The sequence below is a fragment of the Phoca vitulina genome, unplaced genomic scaffold (genome assembly GCF_004348235.1).
Source record: "Phoca vitulina isolate PV1807 unplaced genomic scaffold, GSC_HSeal_1.0 scaffold5, whole genome shotgun sequence".
Lineage (NCBI taxonomy): Eukaryota > Metazoa > Chordata > Mammalia > Carnivora > Phocidae > Phoca > Phoca vitulina.
In genome coordinates, this window is record NW_022589708.1 from 10,864,553 (window position 1) to 10,881,573 (window position 17,021).

General features: G+C 37.5%; 1 protein-coding gene across 3 annotated transcripts in view; it reads right to left on the minus strand.

Annotated features, from left to right (window-relative positions):
* PCCA (propionyl-CoA carboxylase subunit alpha) overlaps positions 1 to 17,021 on the minus strand; it is a 417,324-nt gene that overhangs the window by 91,371 nt on the left and 308,932 nt on the right. For all 3 annotated transcript variants that reach the window (XM_032402683.1, XM_032402681.1, XM_032402682.1), the window contains one exon: positions 3,335 to 3,433. In XM_032402683.1, the coding sequence (XP_032258574.1) occupies positions 3,335 to 3,433 (99 nt within the window). The remainder of the gene's footprint in view (positions 1 to 3,334; positions 3,434 to 17,021) is intronic.

A 17,021-nucleotide genomic window follows, 5' to 3' on the forward strand; every position in this document is an offset into this window, starting at 1 on the left:
TTAAAAATGCAATTTCAAAATTGGGATGGTAGTTATCTCTAGGGGGCAGGAGGAAGGATTTAATTAAAGCGAGCACAGAGGAAAGGCAGTAGTATTGGTAATGTTTCCTTTTTTAATCTAGATGGTAAGTAATCGGGTTTTTGTTGTGTTCTTTAGCTTTTATATAGATTAATACAGATTTGTATATATAAAATATTTAATAATAAAAAGTTTAAAAGTAGGCACAAAAATCCAGGGGGGGAAAAACCCAGCCATTATTACTGTAAAATCACTTGAAAAACACTTGTGGTCATATCCACTCCATAGTTCTTTGAAACACACAGCAGAATTTTCACAGCTATTTGTTTGAAGGTATTGAGCTCAAAGTCTTGGGAAACTCAGCCCAGGACGTCAGTACAGAGAGAAGGGTGCTGGGCACAAACCCTGAAGATCTGCCCAGGCTTACAGCAGGTGGATGAGAAATCCACAAAGAACACTGTGAAGCCACCATTCATTCTCCTGTCTTTCCAAATCCCTTCACCACACAATGCTCTTGTCCTGACGGAAAACATTCTGAGAGAAGATGATTTCCCTCCTCTGTTTCTGAAACATGACCTAACTTCTCTCTCTGCATCCAATGTCATTTTCCTTCCATCTTCTCTCCACAATGCAACTTGAACCAAGCTCTTCCTAAACTCCAGCCCTCTCCACACCATCACTTCCTTTGTGAACACTAGTCCATGGATCCCACTGGCCAAGGATAAAGCAGAGGCCACACTATGTAATTAGCAAGGCTTCAAATGACTTGGTTCCTACTTACTTCACTTTTGCTCTTCACACCCAGCTTATTCTCTGATTGCAAAGGTTTAAAGCAGTTGTTCTCAGACTGCTTCCCCTGGACTAGCAACATCAGCAATACCTGGGAACTTATGGAAATGCACACCTAGCCCAGACCAACTAAACTGGAGTAAACTCTGGAGGTGGATCCAGCCATCTGAGTTTTAACAAGCCTTCTGGGTAATTCTGAAGCACACCAAAGTTTGAGCATCATTGGTTTAAAGCATGAATGAAAGGTATATTATTATTTGAAGAACTCTGATGGAGAAAACAAAAAAGTACTGTATACCCCAGTGATTAGAAGCACACACTCTGGGGTCACCGTGCCAGGGTTCAAATGTCTGCTCAGCTTCCTCCTAGCTTTGTAATCACAGAACAGTTGCTCAGATTGCCTCAGCAGAGCGAGACACTTAACAGCAGAGGTCCCACAGCAAGCTGCTTGGAGTTAAATCCCGGCTCTACCTGCTATCAGCCATGTGACCTTGAGCAAGTCACTTACTTTCTCTGAGCCTCAGGGGCCTCATTTACCAAAGTGCAAATAATAGTACCTACTTCATACAGTTGCTGTGAAGATGAAATGAACATATATATGCACTGTGCTCAGAACTGTACCTGATACATGGTAAGTACTGTGTATTATTTATTCTCACTGTTATTAATTTCATGGGGACCACATTTTATTTTGGAGATTAAAAAAGTCAACTAATGTTCATAACAAGTGAATAAATGCTAATGTGCATAGCAAGTGACTAAAATTCATCTATTCTGGTAAGGAAAAACTTTCTTTAGAAAAGTTTCCTCCCTTTTTTTTTTTTTTTTTAAGATAAATGAGTTTGTTTGGTTTTTATCCAGTATACCATTTATACCACTCTGAGTTTATTTCCTTCCAATGAAATAGTACTTACCTGGAAGCAATGACCTCCTCCAAAGAGTCGGGGAGGGGGGGGTGTCTGCCTTGAGGGGGTCCCTGATTTCAGATTAATGCCTATTTTTTAAAGCAAAGAACTTATAAAGAATGAAAATGGACTTACTGAACAGTATCCCTATGATAGGGAAAATATTTCTGGGAATTATTCTAAATACATATCCAGTATTAACGTAGCTAGAAACTCTCCATATAAAAGTGCCATCAAGTTATCCATCTGCAGTCACTGAGAAGGAAGCTGAAAATATCATGATACACCAATTTGGAGAGTAGGCCTTTCTATCTCTCTACTCACTACTAGGAGATCATACTGTGTCCCCTGACCAGAACATGCATGCCTGGCCACAGCATGTTCAGTGCAGAGCACATTCGACTGAACATAAGCTAGTGTAACAAACCCATGTTTTTTGAAGACACAATAAATGGATCTAAATAATGTGAAATTATGCAGTGATATTTTTTCCAAGGGTCTCAAAGTATTTTACCTCATAATTAGAATATGAAAGAAAATATGAGAGGAAAAAAAATACACTGGGGCAAGTTACAAAACCAAATTCAAAATATACAGCTCATTCCTGAGAATTCGATATTTCTTAGAACCATAAAGATAATATATCAATTGAGCCTGGCTTAGAAATTAGTTTAGTCATCAAATATTTACTGGAGGTTTCTGGAATACCTCTGTCTCTAATAGAAGTATATGTGAATCTGGTATACACAGAAGTTTTTATCTGTGATTCTCTTGATTTCTCTATGTTTTAAAAATCAGTTTCCTGTGCAAAATTCAGTTTCCTGTGCAAAATCAAGTTAAGGCAACACAAAAATATTTCGTAAAAAAAACCAAACCAAAACAACAACAGAAAGAATGAGCATTTAATACTATGGGGGGTGGTTATAATTTTTATTTGCATGTGATCACCACATGTTACACGGTGTTCTTTGTTTTGTTTTGTTTTCCCTGGAACCCTAAACTTCAACTATGAGGTGAGCTAAAGGAACTTTGGAAGAATCTCTTTTCATAGCTGTCTACTTTAAAATGGAAGTCACTGGTGACAAAGAACATCCAATCAACTCTGGATTTCAAGTCATTTCCTCAATGCAAGAAATCTTACTTTGGAGGGAAAATAAAGGTTAATAAATTAAGATTGCTCAATTTTAAAAAGGCATCAATGTGTTCTGGCAAGTCAAGCTGAATACAGCTCACATTTCTGCTGATCAATGCTACTACACAATCTCAATTACACAGAAAAGGAAGGTAACAAAGTCATATTTTATAACTAAAAACCCACAACGGCAACAAAAACTGCTATCTTCTAATATTTTTAGAAAAGCGCACAGGATGCTTCATTTACGAAAAGGATAGTAATCCTTTTCCTATCCTTCCTGGATTGCCTGGAAGAAAAGAAAATATTGATTCCTCAGATTAAGACTTGCCTCAAGATCCTCCAAAGTAAGGAAAAATGTTTTCAGCCATAAATGTAGCAGATGAATAGACCGCAGCTTCTCCCTACTCCACCTGCCAGTATTAACCACGCAGGCGCTGGTAAGGATTCGGGACTTGCAGGGCCCCTCAAAGTACATCAGAACATTTACCTGTATCGTCCTCTGAGTGCCATCAACGTTGACAGCCAGTAAGGGTGAAGCCAGGTTCCACGTGCTGGTCACATTTAGTTTCGACCCATCAACTTCCACCTGTTGTGACACCAAATAAGACTATTACCATGAAGAAAGACAGAAAACTGATCTCAAGTTCATTGCTGCATACAAAGCAGCAGCCATTTTAAACAGATGGCTCCCAAACAACCTGTCATGTTTACTGCTCCCACCATGAAAGACAGGGTCCAACAAGAGTCTTCTTTAGCCATCTCTGGGGAGAGGTGAAGGACCTGGGCACAGCTGCCTCTGGGTACTGAGGTTTCAAGTGATTTCCAGTTAAGTAACAAACAGCCTTCTAACTCTAAACCTATCTGGACATGCTACATTTACTGCAATTAGACAAGTAATGCATATAAATTCCAGTGACATTTTGCAACCCACACATCAGGGCTTGCATATAATATCCTCTCCAAGGACCAAGAAAGAACTTTTTCTGTGTTAATTTTAATGAAGGACTATGCACTGTTATCTTAATTAAACAGAAGCTTTAATTAGGCAAAATTCTTTGGTGCTGAATATTAAAAGTCCATTTGAACTTTGCAAAAGTTCTGTCATATTTTTGTCGATCATAAATGACTAATTTCATCAAGTCATCATTTATGAAGATGCAAAAAAAAAAAAAAAACCTATAACCTTCTAAAACAGATACTTTTAAGAGAAGAATTCTAATTTCCAAATAAATAATATAAAACTGAAAAGAAAAAAGCAAAGCTAAATTAAAATAAAAAGTATTGTTAGTTATTGCTTCCTTTTCACTTACTGATTCCCCAACTCTTATAAACAAGAACTAAGAAAAAAATAACAGTATTATTTTAACTCTACAGTAAACAACCTAACAAAGGGATATCTGAGTTTGTTCAAGGTTCAAAATAAACCAGTAGCAGAATCAAGACACATGATCCCTAACGATTCCTTTACTCTCTCTTAATTCTCTTAAACAATACTTACTAAAATAAAAGAAACATAGATGTTACCATTTAGAAGAATAAGTGTGTCCATCTATATCTATACGACTTTATGTATATATATTTCCATAATGGTGTGGTCATACAGTCTAGAAGCTAAGATATGCTACTGGCTACGTAATGAAATACCAGTGGGACGGACATGATGCACTCGCTTGTGTTTCCGGGTTCAGTAGTCTCTACGTCCATAGAGCACAGTTCAGGAAGCAGGAAGAAGGAACAATGGCTTGGATCTCACCTGACATTGCTGTCTTACTCAGTTAGAGCTGCTTACTAAACTGGAGCATTTAACCTCTCTGAACCTTAGTGGCCAAACTAAAATATAAAAATATCTACCTGAAAGGGTGCTGTAAGATTAAAGAAGTTAACATATAAAAGTTTCTACCAATATTCCTGTCACGGTAGGTCCTAAATATTTTCTCCCTTCTCCTGTTCCTAATGGTTCCACCATCTTTAAATGAGTTTTAAAAATAAGGTCAGATAATCATACCATCTCATAAATTATTTACTATTAAAACACTAGATGATAAAGATCTGTGAAGCATCAATAATACATTTTAAAATTATCTATTTAGCAAATTAAGTATCTCCTTATGTAATGAAAGATTTCTCCCCAAATTATCTCTTTATGTAATGAAAGATTTCCAAAAGAAGCTCCCAAAAGATAAGAATTTTACAAATATTAAATGCTAAAAATACCCTTTAAAACTGAGAAAAAGATTTGCTTTGACGTGGCTTCTAAATTTAAAAGGTTAAAAAAGGTCAATGTTCAATTATAAAAGTTTTATCTTTTTAAAAAGAAAGTTAAAGGCCGTAAGGAAAGATTTTTAATGATAAGCACTTAAAATGTGTATTTGATATTAATTTTAAATCGACAGGGGCAACAGAATGAAACTGTAATTGTCATCTTTAGAGCTTATGAGGGGGAATTGAGAAAAAAAATGAATTTATTCAAATCCTGTAGAGGAGAAACCAATTTACCATAGCCTAAAGAAAACTATTTTTATGAATGTTGAAACAAAATGTGACATACCCATATAACAGATTATCAGTTGGTAATAAAAAGGAATGAAATGCCGATACATGCTACTTACATGGATGAAGCTTGAAAACATGCTAACTAAAAAGCCAGTCACAGAGAACCACACACTACATAGTTCCGTTTATAATGAAATGTTCAGAAGAGAAAAATCCATACAGAGAGAAAACAGATTAGAGGTTGCCTTGGGCTTGGGGTGTGGAGACGGATGGAAGGATTGAAGGGTGACAGCTATGGGGTATGGGCTTTCTTACTGGCATGATGACAATGTTCTAAAAGTGACTGTGGTGATAGTTGCACAGCTCTGGGAATATACTACAAGCCACTGAATTGTACAATTTAAATGAAAAAATAGTATGGGTACGTGAATTATATCTCAATAAAGCTGTTAAAAAATAAGTAACAAATGAAAACAGGAGGGTTTCACTTCTGTAAAAAATCAGAAGCAATATTTTATGAGAAATTAAAGACCTAAAAACATATATATATATATATATATATATATATATATATATATATACACCATGTTCATGAATTAGAAGAGTTTTAGTATAATTAAGATGTAAGTTCTCTCCCAAACTGATCTATATATTCAATGTAATTCCAATCAATATCCCAGCAGGCTTTTATTTTGGGGGGGGGGGGTAGCAGATTCTAAAATACATAGAAAAACAAAGGATATAGAACAGTAAAGATAATTTTGAAAAGTTAACAAATTTGGAGAACTCATGTCATTTGCCTGTAAGAGTTCCCATTAAGCTACACTAATCAACATACTGGTGTAAGAATAGACACAGTCATTAACAGAACAAAATGAGAGTTCAGAGACCCATATATAAAGGATTAATGGATTTTCAAAAAAAAGTGCCAAGACATTAAATGGGGAAAGCATAGTTTGTGAATAGCACTAAAACAATTAAACATCCATATTCTAACAAATAAATCCTGACCTCTATCCCACAACATTAAAAAAAAAAAAAATCAACTGAAAACTAAATGCCTAAAACTAAAAAAACTTCTGGAAGAAAACATAAAAGAAAACCTTTATGACCTTGGTCCAGGCAGAGATTTCTTAGGACATAATACAAATCTTACAAGAAAAAATAGATGAATTAGACTTCATCAAAATTATAAATTTCTGCTAGAAAGACACTGTTAAGAAAAGGAAAGCTGAGCCACAGGTTGGGAGAAAATATTTGCGAAACATATATCTGATAAAGGACTTGAATCCAAAATCTATAAACAATTCTCTTTTATAAGTCAATAAGAAAACCAACTGAATTTCTTTAAAAATGGGCAAAAGATTTGACCAGACACTTCGTCAAGGAAGAGAGATAGATGACAAGCACATCACATTAAGAAAAACAAAATTATAACAAAATAGCACTACCCACCCACTAGAATGGCTAAAATGAAAAGGAGTGATAATACTAAGAGGTGACAAACATGTGGAGCAATTGAAACCTTTATACACAGCAGGTAGGAATGCAGAATAGTACACCTGCTTTAGAAAACCCCAGAGAAGTGAAGAGATACGTTCTCTCACAGAGTGCTCACGAATGTTCACAGAAGCTAGTTTATGATAGCAGAATATATATATAAAGTTTATATTCACCTCAAATTGGAAAAACACCAAAAGTCCAATGAACCAATTATAATGGACAATTATGGTATATCCACACAACAGAAAATGAGCAATAAGCATCTCAAAAGCATTATGCTAAGTGAAAGAAGGCTGACACAAAAGGATATATAGAACATGAGTATGATTCCATCTATAGAACATTCTGGAAAAGGCAGAAATCAAGTCAGCAGTTCCTAGGGGCTATGGGTATGAGGATATGCTTGACTAGGAAAGGGCATGAGGGAACACTATGGGGTGATGGAAATGTTCTAAATCTTGATTTTGGTGGTGATTATATGACCATACAGATTTGTCAAAACTCAAACCATACAATTAAGGAGTAAATTCTTTATTAATTATACCTCAATAAATCTTTTTTTTTTTTAAGATTTTATTTATTTATTTGACAGAGAGAGACACAGCAAAAGAGGGAACACAAGCAGAGGGAGTGGGAGTGGGAGAAGCAGGCTTCCCATGGAGCGGGGAGCCCGATGTGGGGCTCGATCCCAGGACCCTGGGATCATGACCTGAGCCGAAGGCAGATGCTTAACAACTGAGCCACTCAGGCGCCCCTAAATCTGACTTTTAATAACAAAAACAGGTGGTTCAGTCAGTTAAGCATCCGACCTGATTTTGGCTCAGATCATGATCTCAGGGTCTTGGAGATCAAGCCCCATGTCGGGCTCTGCACTGAGTGGGGAATCTGCTTGAGATTCTCTCTCTCCCTCTCTCTCTGCCCCTCCCCCCCGTTTGCTCTCTCTCAAATAAATAAATAAATCTTTAATAAAACAGAATGACTTTAAAAACAAAAACAGAGGGAGGAAAAGTCTACCTCTTCAAAAACTGAAAATAGTATTTTTGAACTACCTTTATCTTCCCTTACCGATAAATTCATTTCTCTCCCTGCATCCTCTGCTATTAAATGAGTGGATGTGCATGTTAATTTGGGAAGAAAGAAAGAAGGAAAGTTCTTCTAGACAGAAACATGGGGGGAAAAAGTCATTTTCAAGTCCTGTCGATTACATGAAGGAAAGACACAGAGGGAAGATGAAGATATCAGAAATCAGAGATCAGAGACCTCCCCATTTCCTTTTGCATGGACCCCTGGGAACGGGGGGGGGGGGCAGAAATGGAGAGAGATGCATGAAAACATTCTGACAGGTATCAGGCACCCTAAAATCTAAGCTGGAAGTCTACTTCTGGAACGTAGTCTAGGAGAGGCTATAGGCTTGGTGTCATGGCATTCCTAGCGTGGTGTATCATCAAAAGCACCAATGGAGGAAGAAGCTGGATAGATGACCCAAGCACATCATGTTAGGAATCCAGAAGTTTTTACCTAGCTTAGTGAGACGACAGAGTCTGGGTCAGGATAAAGACAACATAGTACAGGGGACTCCATGACTATAGGCAAATAGTAACCAGGCCTATGGGTGGCAGAGACCTCTTCCATGACAGAGAGGATCAACCATCACCTGACAGTCTTGGGTCCAGGTCCTTACAGCAAAGCCTTGTAAAGACAGTGTTGGTCTGAGTTCTCCTCCCCACCTCTGTAGTTGAGTCCAACCATGTACCTGAAGGCCCCTTTTACCTGCATCCAAACTCCACACCACGGTAGTAGCTGGAGTAAGGGAAAGAAACCTGAAACACCATGGTATCTGAAAGACACTGCTTAAACCAAAGTGTTGGGGCACCTGGGTGGCTCAGATGGTTAAATCTGCCTTCGGCTCAGGTCATGATCCCAGGTTCCTGGGATCATGGGCTCCCTGCTCGGTGGGGAGTCTACTTCTCCCTCTCCCTCTACCATTCCCCTTGCTTGTGCTCTCTCGCTCTGTCAAATAAATAAAATCTTTAAAACAAACAAAAAAAAAACTTAAAAAACAAAAACCAAAAAACTAAAGTGTTTCCTCCCCCTCACTCCTTACTAAAGGTAGAGGGCTTGTGAGGAAGATTATGTGACAGACACACAGAAACTACATTTCTTTGTACACCTGGGAATTAATAATTTTGCAACGTCACTTATAACTGAAGCAAGGATGTTATCAGAGCTCCAAATCATAATCTATGAAGCATATCTGCAAATTTTAAATGAGGGAAAAGAACATGCTAAAAACCATCACGTGCCTTCTCAGGCCTCAAACCGTAAACAGATTTCACCAAGAAACATAATTCAGAACAGCAGATGCAATGATTCTACTAATGCTTTCATGAGATGAGTGAAATCTAGAGGCCAGTAGGAGGGGCAGGGAATTTGAACATTTTAATACCATAGAAAGATCAGAGCAGACTGAACTGAAGAATTCTTGTTACTATGCCATATATATTGTTTACACCTAGTTCTTCAGCCAAGGAGGGCTGAAGCAGCAGATGTAGAGTGGAAGTGGCATTTCACTATTACAATACTGAGAACCTGACATAAAGAACCACCCTATCTTTTCCATGCCAAAAACTAATGGAAAGTGACATCTAGGACAATGGAACTAACAGATTTGATGAGAGGGTATTAGAGTAACAGGCCTAACAAGGAAAAGCTATGGGCTGCCCATGCTTATACATAACCAACTACCCTACTGCACATAATGATCAGAAAATAACCGATACTGGATCTTCATATACAATTTGCAAAACATATTTTTTATCAAGAGAAAAAGGTAAATTAAGAGTACTATAACACAAGAAGAACTATTCGGAGAAACACAGGAAGAGTTCAGATAAATAATTCTGCAAAGTCTCAAAGACAACCATAGGAAACATGACTCCTCTTTTAAAAAATGAGCTCAAAGAAGAAAAACAAAGGTTCAAAGAAGAGATCATACAACAACAGAAGGAAATGAAAATCAAGCTGGTAGAACTCAGAAAAAAAATGAGGAGAAAAATAACATTATAAAGATAAAAGCCACCTTAAGAAGCAACCAAAAATAGAATCAGTGAGACTACAAAGAAAGACAAGGACATGGAGAAATCATATAAAACAAAACAGAAAAGACTAGCAATATAAAAATTTATAGAGAAGACAACAGATATGGAGGAGGGAGAAATGGATCCAAAGAATATACAAACGACTTTTTCAAAAAGGCTTATAAAGAAAAAAGAATAAATGCAAGTTCAAAGATATGATAAGGTAAAACTTTTGAAAATAAATAAAACCTTGAATTTGCAGAATGATGTTGTTTATGGAACTTTAAGAATAAAGACAATTTTATGTGGATATTTAGGCAAAAATAAGAAATCAGGCACAAGCAAGGAAAAACCTCAGGTCAGCCTAATTTCTCAAGGGCAAAACTGATACATAAGACCACAGAGCAATGTGGTCTAAGTACTAAAAAGGAAAATGTTGCCCCCCAATTTTATACCCAGCCAAGATGTCCTTAAAGTATATCATATAAACATATCTTGTAGCATATAAGAGAACTCAGCACCCCTTATTTTTTTTTAATTTTTTTATTGTTATGTTAATCCCCATACATTACATCATTAGTTTTAGATATAGTGTTCCATGATTCATTGTCTGTGCATAACACCCAGTGCTCCATGCAGAATGTGCCCTCCTCAATACCCATCACCAGGCTAACCCATCCTCCCAACCCCCTCCCCTCCAGAACCCTCAGTTTGTTTTTCAGAGTCCATTGTCTCTCATGGTTCCTCTCCCCCTCCGATTTCCCCCCCTTCATTCTTCCCCTCCTGCTACATTCTTCTTCTTCTTTTTTTCTTTCTTAACATATATTGCATTATTTGTTTCAGAGGTACAGATCTGAGATTCAACAGTCTTGCACAATTCACAGCGCTTACCAGAGCACATACCCTCCGGTGTCTATCACCCAGTCACCCCATCCCTCCCACCCCACCCCCCACTCCAGCAACCCTCAGTTTGTTTCCTGAGATTAAGAATTCCTCATATCAATGAGGTCATATGATACATGTCTTTCTCTGGTTGACTTATTTCGCTCAGCATAATACCCTCCAGTTCCATCCACGTTGTTGCAAATGTCAGCACCCCTTATTTACAAAGGAGGCATCTTTCTATATATACTGATATGAAACCATGCCCAAGAAATTACAGAATAGCATATACAGTATGCTATCATTTGTTAAGGGAAAAAAAAAAAACAAAACCTGTGTGGTTTTTTAAATGTATAGAATATGTCTAGGCAAATATATAAGAGGAACAGAGGGGCTAAGGGACAGGGATAGAAGGAAGGCTTGCCTTTTACCGCAAATCTATTCATACTTTTTAAGTTTTATTCTGCATATGTGTGTTATATATTCAAAACTATAAAAGTGAGGAGATGTGTAAGGGCCTATTTTCCTCTCTCACGGTAGCATGAGGTCAATATTTACTTTATAGCTTTCACTAACGGGTACACAATACATAATAGTTGTCCTTCTAAAACTTCGTTTTGGTTAACACACCAATACTCATTTCAATTTCTCTGGTCATAGATTTATTGATTTCATCTCCAGCACCCAATTTTACAATGTATTTTGGACAATCCCTCTGTATCAACTCTTCCTCATCTAAAAATGAGGGACCTGAATGAGCAATGCTGAAGATTTCTTCAAGGCTAAAATTCTATGGTTTTATGGCTGCAAAGCCCTTTTATTTAACATACACTTAGTTAATTTCTAACATGGCAAATTCTAATATTAGAAAGGGATTTTGTTTTGCTCAAGCACTTCTGTTTAGGGTAGGAAATTTTTAAGATCTTCCCTTTGACAGGCAATAAAAGCTAACAAAGTCAAATTCAGTGTGGAGATTAAAAAAAAAAAAAAATAGACCAAGAGTAAAATGACAAACGACATAAATAAAATTTCATACCTTTCAAGGCAGACAATATTGTGGAAATGTTCTAAGTACTATGAAAACACTAGAATATTTTAAATTATTTTAAAAGACTATTTAAAAAACAACCCAAAGACACAACATCTCTGTTTAGAAACACTAACCTAGACATAAAGATTCTATGCCTTTATTTTATTTTTTAAAGATTTTATTTATTTGACATAGAGACAGACAGCGAGAGAGGGAACACAAGCAGGGGGAGTGGGAGAGGGAGACGCAGGCTTCCCGCCAAGCAGAGAGCCCGATGCGGGGCTCGATCCCAGGACCCTGGGATCATGACCTGAGCCGAAGGCAGTCATTTAACCAACTGAGCCACCCAGGCGCCCCCATGCCTTTAGTTTAAATATACCTAGGACTCAAGTGCACCGAATTTACATTAATTATCATATTAATTCTGACCCACACTCTTGGCAGACAACCTCCTCTTTTCTTTACCAAAACTGAAACCACGAGACCTAAGTCCTCTTATTTTTTGGCATCATTGAACCTTCTTTCCTTTACTGATATCTCACACACCGGCCGTTTCCCCTCTGCCTCGCGCACGTACAGAACACCCATATTTTCACAGATGGGCACCTGACCCACTATGCCCTCCAACCACAAAACTGCTTCTTTCCTTCTTTTCTCTGACAGGCTCTAGAACAAGTGTTCTGTGCCTATTTTCCTACCATGTAACTTCTTCCATAACCTTCTACAATCTGGCTGCTAAAACTATATTCTCAAAGGTCACAAATCTTCTTCAGCAATTGTATACTGTCTTCTTAATTCTCATTACTCTTTACTTCTCAGCAGGAAGGAAGACCTCTCGGGAGGAGGTGATATTTAAGCTAAGATCTGAAGAGTGAGTAGAAATTAGTTGGTAGCAGGGGGTAGGTGGGAATATCCAGAGGGAATATCCCAGAGGGACTCTCATGTAAAAAAAAAAAAAAAAAGAAATCCCAGAGGCAAGAAAGAGCTTAGCATGGCACCTGCGAGAGGGGAAGCAATGAGAAGCACCAAAGGATTCCAATTGGAGAATGCTATCATCCCCTTTTTTAAGCTGAGTCTGGCTACAGTCTGGAGAATGAATCAGATGAAACAAAAATGAAAATTATGGTGACTGGGTCTTGACTACCGGTAGTGGGGAGAAGCGGGATACTTAGGAGTAGTATAAACTGGGGAAGGAAAGGGAAAAGTGTGAATACAGAGGTCATGAAATAATCACGAAGAAAAGGCAGAGGGCTGAGCTTATCAGAAAACCAGCAAAACTGCCACCCAGTGCTGGATGCTCAGCCACAGTGGGACATCACGCACATGTAATGGCAAGAATCTGCCTTTGGTACGTGGTTTTGCCCAGCAATGCTCAGGTACTTTGCCTGATCCAGGCATAAAGAAACTGGAAGGCGGAGTTCATCTAAGTTTGGGAATGATGGAAGAATAACGGGGTTGAGGAAGTTAGGGTATTTGTAAGTGAATTACTGTAATTATAGGCCAGGGTAGCTAAGCTGGATAAAGAATGGAAAAACAGGAGTGGGATCCATGGATGGAGAGAAAATATAAGGCCTAATGGTTGTATTGAGGCAGAGGTTGCTAGGCTTCAAATGCAGGGGAGGGAACGTGGAGGCTGCCAAGAGGGAGGGGATGTAGTGATGTAGCCAGGCTACGTGAACTTCAAAGAACAAGGGTTTTCCAAGAGGGAGGGGAACATGTCTAGAATGGTACTAGGGGAAACAAGAGTCTTACTTCCCATCGTAATGTGCATGTGCTATGGGAGAAAAATCACCATCAGGTTTCTGTGAAGGCAAGTAAGTGGCAGAACGTTCAGAGAAAATGTCTGAGAATACAGGGCAGTTTGTTGATGACAAAGCAAGAGACACAGAGGCCACAGTGGAAAGGGTGGAGAGGAAGTGCAGAGATGGTGTGGAAGAGCGTGGATGACTGCGGAGGCTTTCCAACGGCCCCGCTTCCCTCGGCCCTTACCACAAGCACCCCACCTGCCCCTGCTCCTCCCTCTCACCTGGACCACCGCAATAGACTAGTCTTCCACGTGTATTTTTCTGTACCTCCACTTGGCTCTCCTCACTATAGGCAGAATAGTCTCTGGTAAACATGAACCTGATCATTTACAAAATCAGAGGTAAAGGGGGAAAAATGACAGTGTGAGAATGACCAAATAAAGGTCCTGCCTGCTTTTTTGGAAAGTGTAAACTCCAAAAAAGATGTGTAACACTGCAATCTTCAGGATGAGAACATCGTATGTCTCAGCATTCTATAATCATTTAAAGACTACATTCTATTAAAGTATTGATATTTTAAGTTCAAATTAAACAGAGCAAGGCTACGGTGGATTGAATTCACGCAATCCGTCTTAACACACACTATTTTCTGCAAAGTTTCCCCCACCTAAAGAGGATGACTTCAGTTAGGTTATTCATAAGAATGTTTATGATGTTTAAAATACCACTTCAAAAACATGATTTCTTTCCTATTTCAAGAAAGCACTTTCTCATATTTAACAGTCTACTGGTAACTCTGTACTCCATTAAAAGCATTTAACTGCATTTGTGGTACAAATAATGTTGATGTGGAATATTTTCCATGAGTTGTTTGGAACATTCAATTTTCCTCCCTACGTAATCATAAGGGAAAAAGAAAGTACACACCCAAAATTAATTTGACATTTGAGAGAGATTACTTATATCCTTTACCACTAAAAAACAAAAAAAGCACTTCCTCAGAGGTACCTCATGACACAGTTAAAATATTATAACTTCTATTGCAGTAAGCACCTGCTGAGTTTTTTCAACAGTAGGAATGTAAAACTTACAAAACAAAGTATTTGCCAAAAAGCTTTTCCAAAAATAATAAAAATTTGCGAAGATACAGCCCGTAAAAAGTGTTTCTGATTCACCATACAATTCTTCTTTTTTGTTATACACAAATTCTTTTTTGTCATCAAATGTTAAGATTAGCACTGTGCAGAATTAGATCTAAGATAAAAATCAACGTGTTCATTCCACTACTTAAAAAAGACTTTGATCATATATTTTGCTTCTATTTCTGAAAACAATATGAAGGATAAAAAAGATTTGTTGATCAAGCTGTAACTAATTTCCAGAAAGGAATAACTAGTGTCTGCCCATTAGACTTTCATAGCATACCTTAAAAATTATCAGTCTGCACAAAACATGGAAAAAGATCTGTGGTTTTCTGATTCGACTATTAGGCTGGAAAGGATCCTAGAAAAACATACTCCAACCCAAACCTCTCCTCCTCCCACTACACATATAAGGAAATTAAAGAACCATATAAATTATGGAAGCACCAGAAGCAATTGTCGTGCAATTCTCGGAGTATTTCACTGAAATCCACATGTCAAAAGCAAAAGTAACACATGTAATCTAAATACTAAGGTACAATGCTTGTCTGTAGCAGACACTCATTGCTTATTTGTACCTTGAAAGAAGACTATTCTAGAGATAAAGATGCTTATTGATTCTTTTTGGTTCTTCTCTCTTAATTACGGCTAACAAAAGTATGATTATTCAATTGTGTATCTAATCGATGAGGTATATCCAACACTCCCTAATAACAAAGGAATCTGTAGACCATGCAGTTAAATACATGGGGATATTACCACCACCTACCATCATTATAGTTCACGGACTTCTGCATACACTGCTGCTGGATATGTGAAACACAAATAAGCTTTTTAAAATAAATTCTGAAGATGTTGACAATAAGAAACAAGTAACATTCCTAAAATTTAGATCCAATAACTTTGCTAAGTTGCTTGCTTCAACGTTAATTTCTCAGGTAAAACACGACAAAAATAACTCAAACATTTTTATGCAATTATAATGACTCCTAACATTCTAATATAAACTACAGGAAAACCTTAGTATAGATCTTAAGATGACACAGAAAGGGTAGGTTTTCTTTATCCTGCTCCACTATTTACTAAAATATTTTCTTATTCCAAAATATAGTCATGATACCTCTACTGCCTTCCAGAGAGAAATGAGACGCTTGTTTTCTGAAAACAAAAGGAGACAACCATTTTTCGTAAGTTTCTTCTTTACCACTATCGCCTTGGAAACAGTCTTTTATTTCTCTCCCAAATAGATATGTAATAATGACAAAAATATCAAAAGGGATTAGACACAAAGAGGAAGATCTGTTAATCTGTCACAAAAGATTATATTAAATATGCATGTTATAAATGTAATTAAATATATCTCAAAGGATGTGAATTACAAAAACAAATTTTAGGTACTGGTCTACAATCAGCCAGGTTGACTAGTTTCTCTTTAATTATCGCCTCATTAATTGATCAGTAACAACTGTAATTTCAGGTGTATGTTTTTGTTTTTTTTTTAAAATCCTACATTATTTTACCCACACTTTAATTATAGCAGTAGTTTCTTTTGGATTGGTGTGATAAGGTCATTTTCTGCAGATCATACTGTAAATTATATCACAGCTTAATGAGTAACTGTAGGTAGATGAGTTTAACATAAGGAGCAAGCGAAACTGCCTTTATTTCTCCTACTAAATCATGGCAGAATCTTGCATTTTCTCTGTAGTTTTGTCAACAGTCAGTATGCCCGTATTTGAACCTCAGGTTTACAAGTTGCCTAACTGTTCATGTCTCCGTGTCCTCACATGTTAGATCTGTGCTCACAGAGTGGTTATGAGGAACAGAGTCAAGCACTGAGAACAGTACCAGGCATGTAACAAGCCCTCAGCAAATGCTGGCTGTTGGTGGAAGTTCAATATAGTAATACTATGCCCTCCCCGCACAACAACGGTTATTCTGGATCTATTTTTCAACAAGTCTACTTTTGCTTGTTCTTCCATTAATACCTCCTCCATTTTTATCCTTTTAATTTTATCTGATTTCTACTAGTATCTCTTTTGCTTTTCGCTACCACAGATGCCCCCCACAATGAAATCCCAGGATCTTAGCTGCTGGTTCACTCACACAAGACCTAAGTGGGCTACACTACTTTCACAATAACGTCTAAGTCCTTCTTCCTCCTACATTCCTGTACATCGCAACTGCGACATGCCATTTCCTCATCCTACCTCCTTTATCTGACCTACCTGTGACTGTGCACTCTAGTTCTACCCTTAGGCACACGAGTTGACCTAACAGCTCATTTCTCCAGGCCAACAAC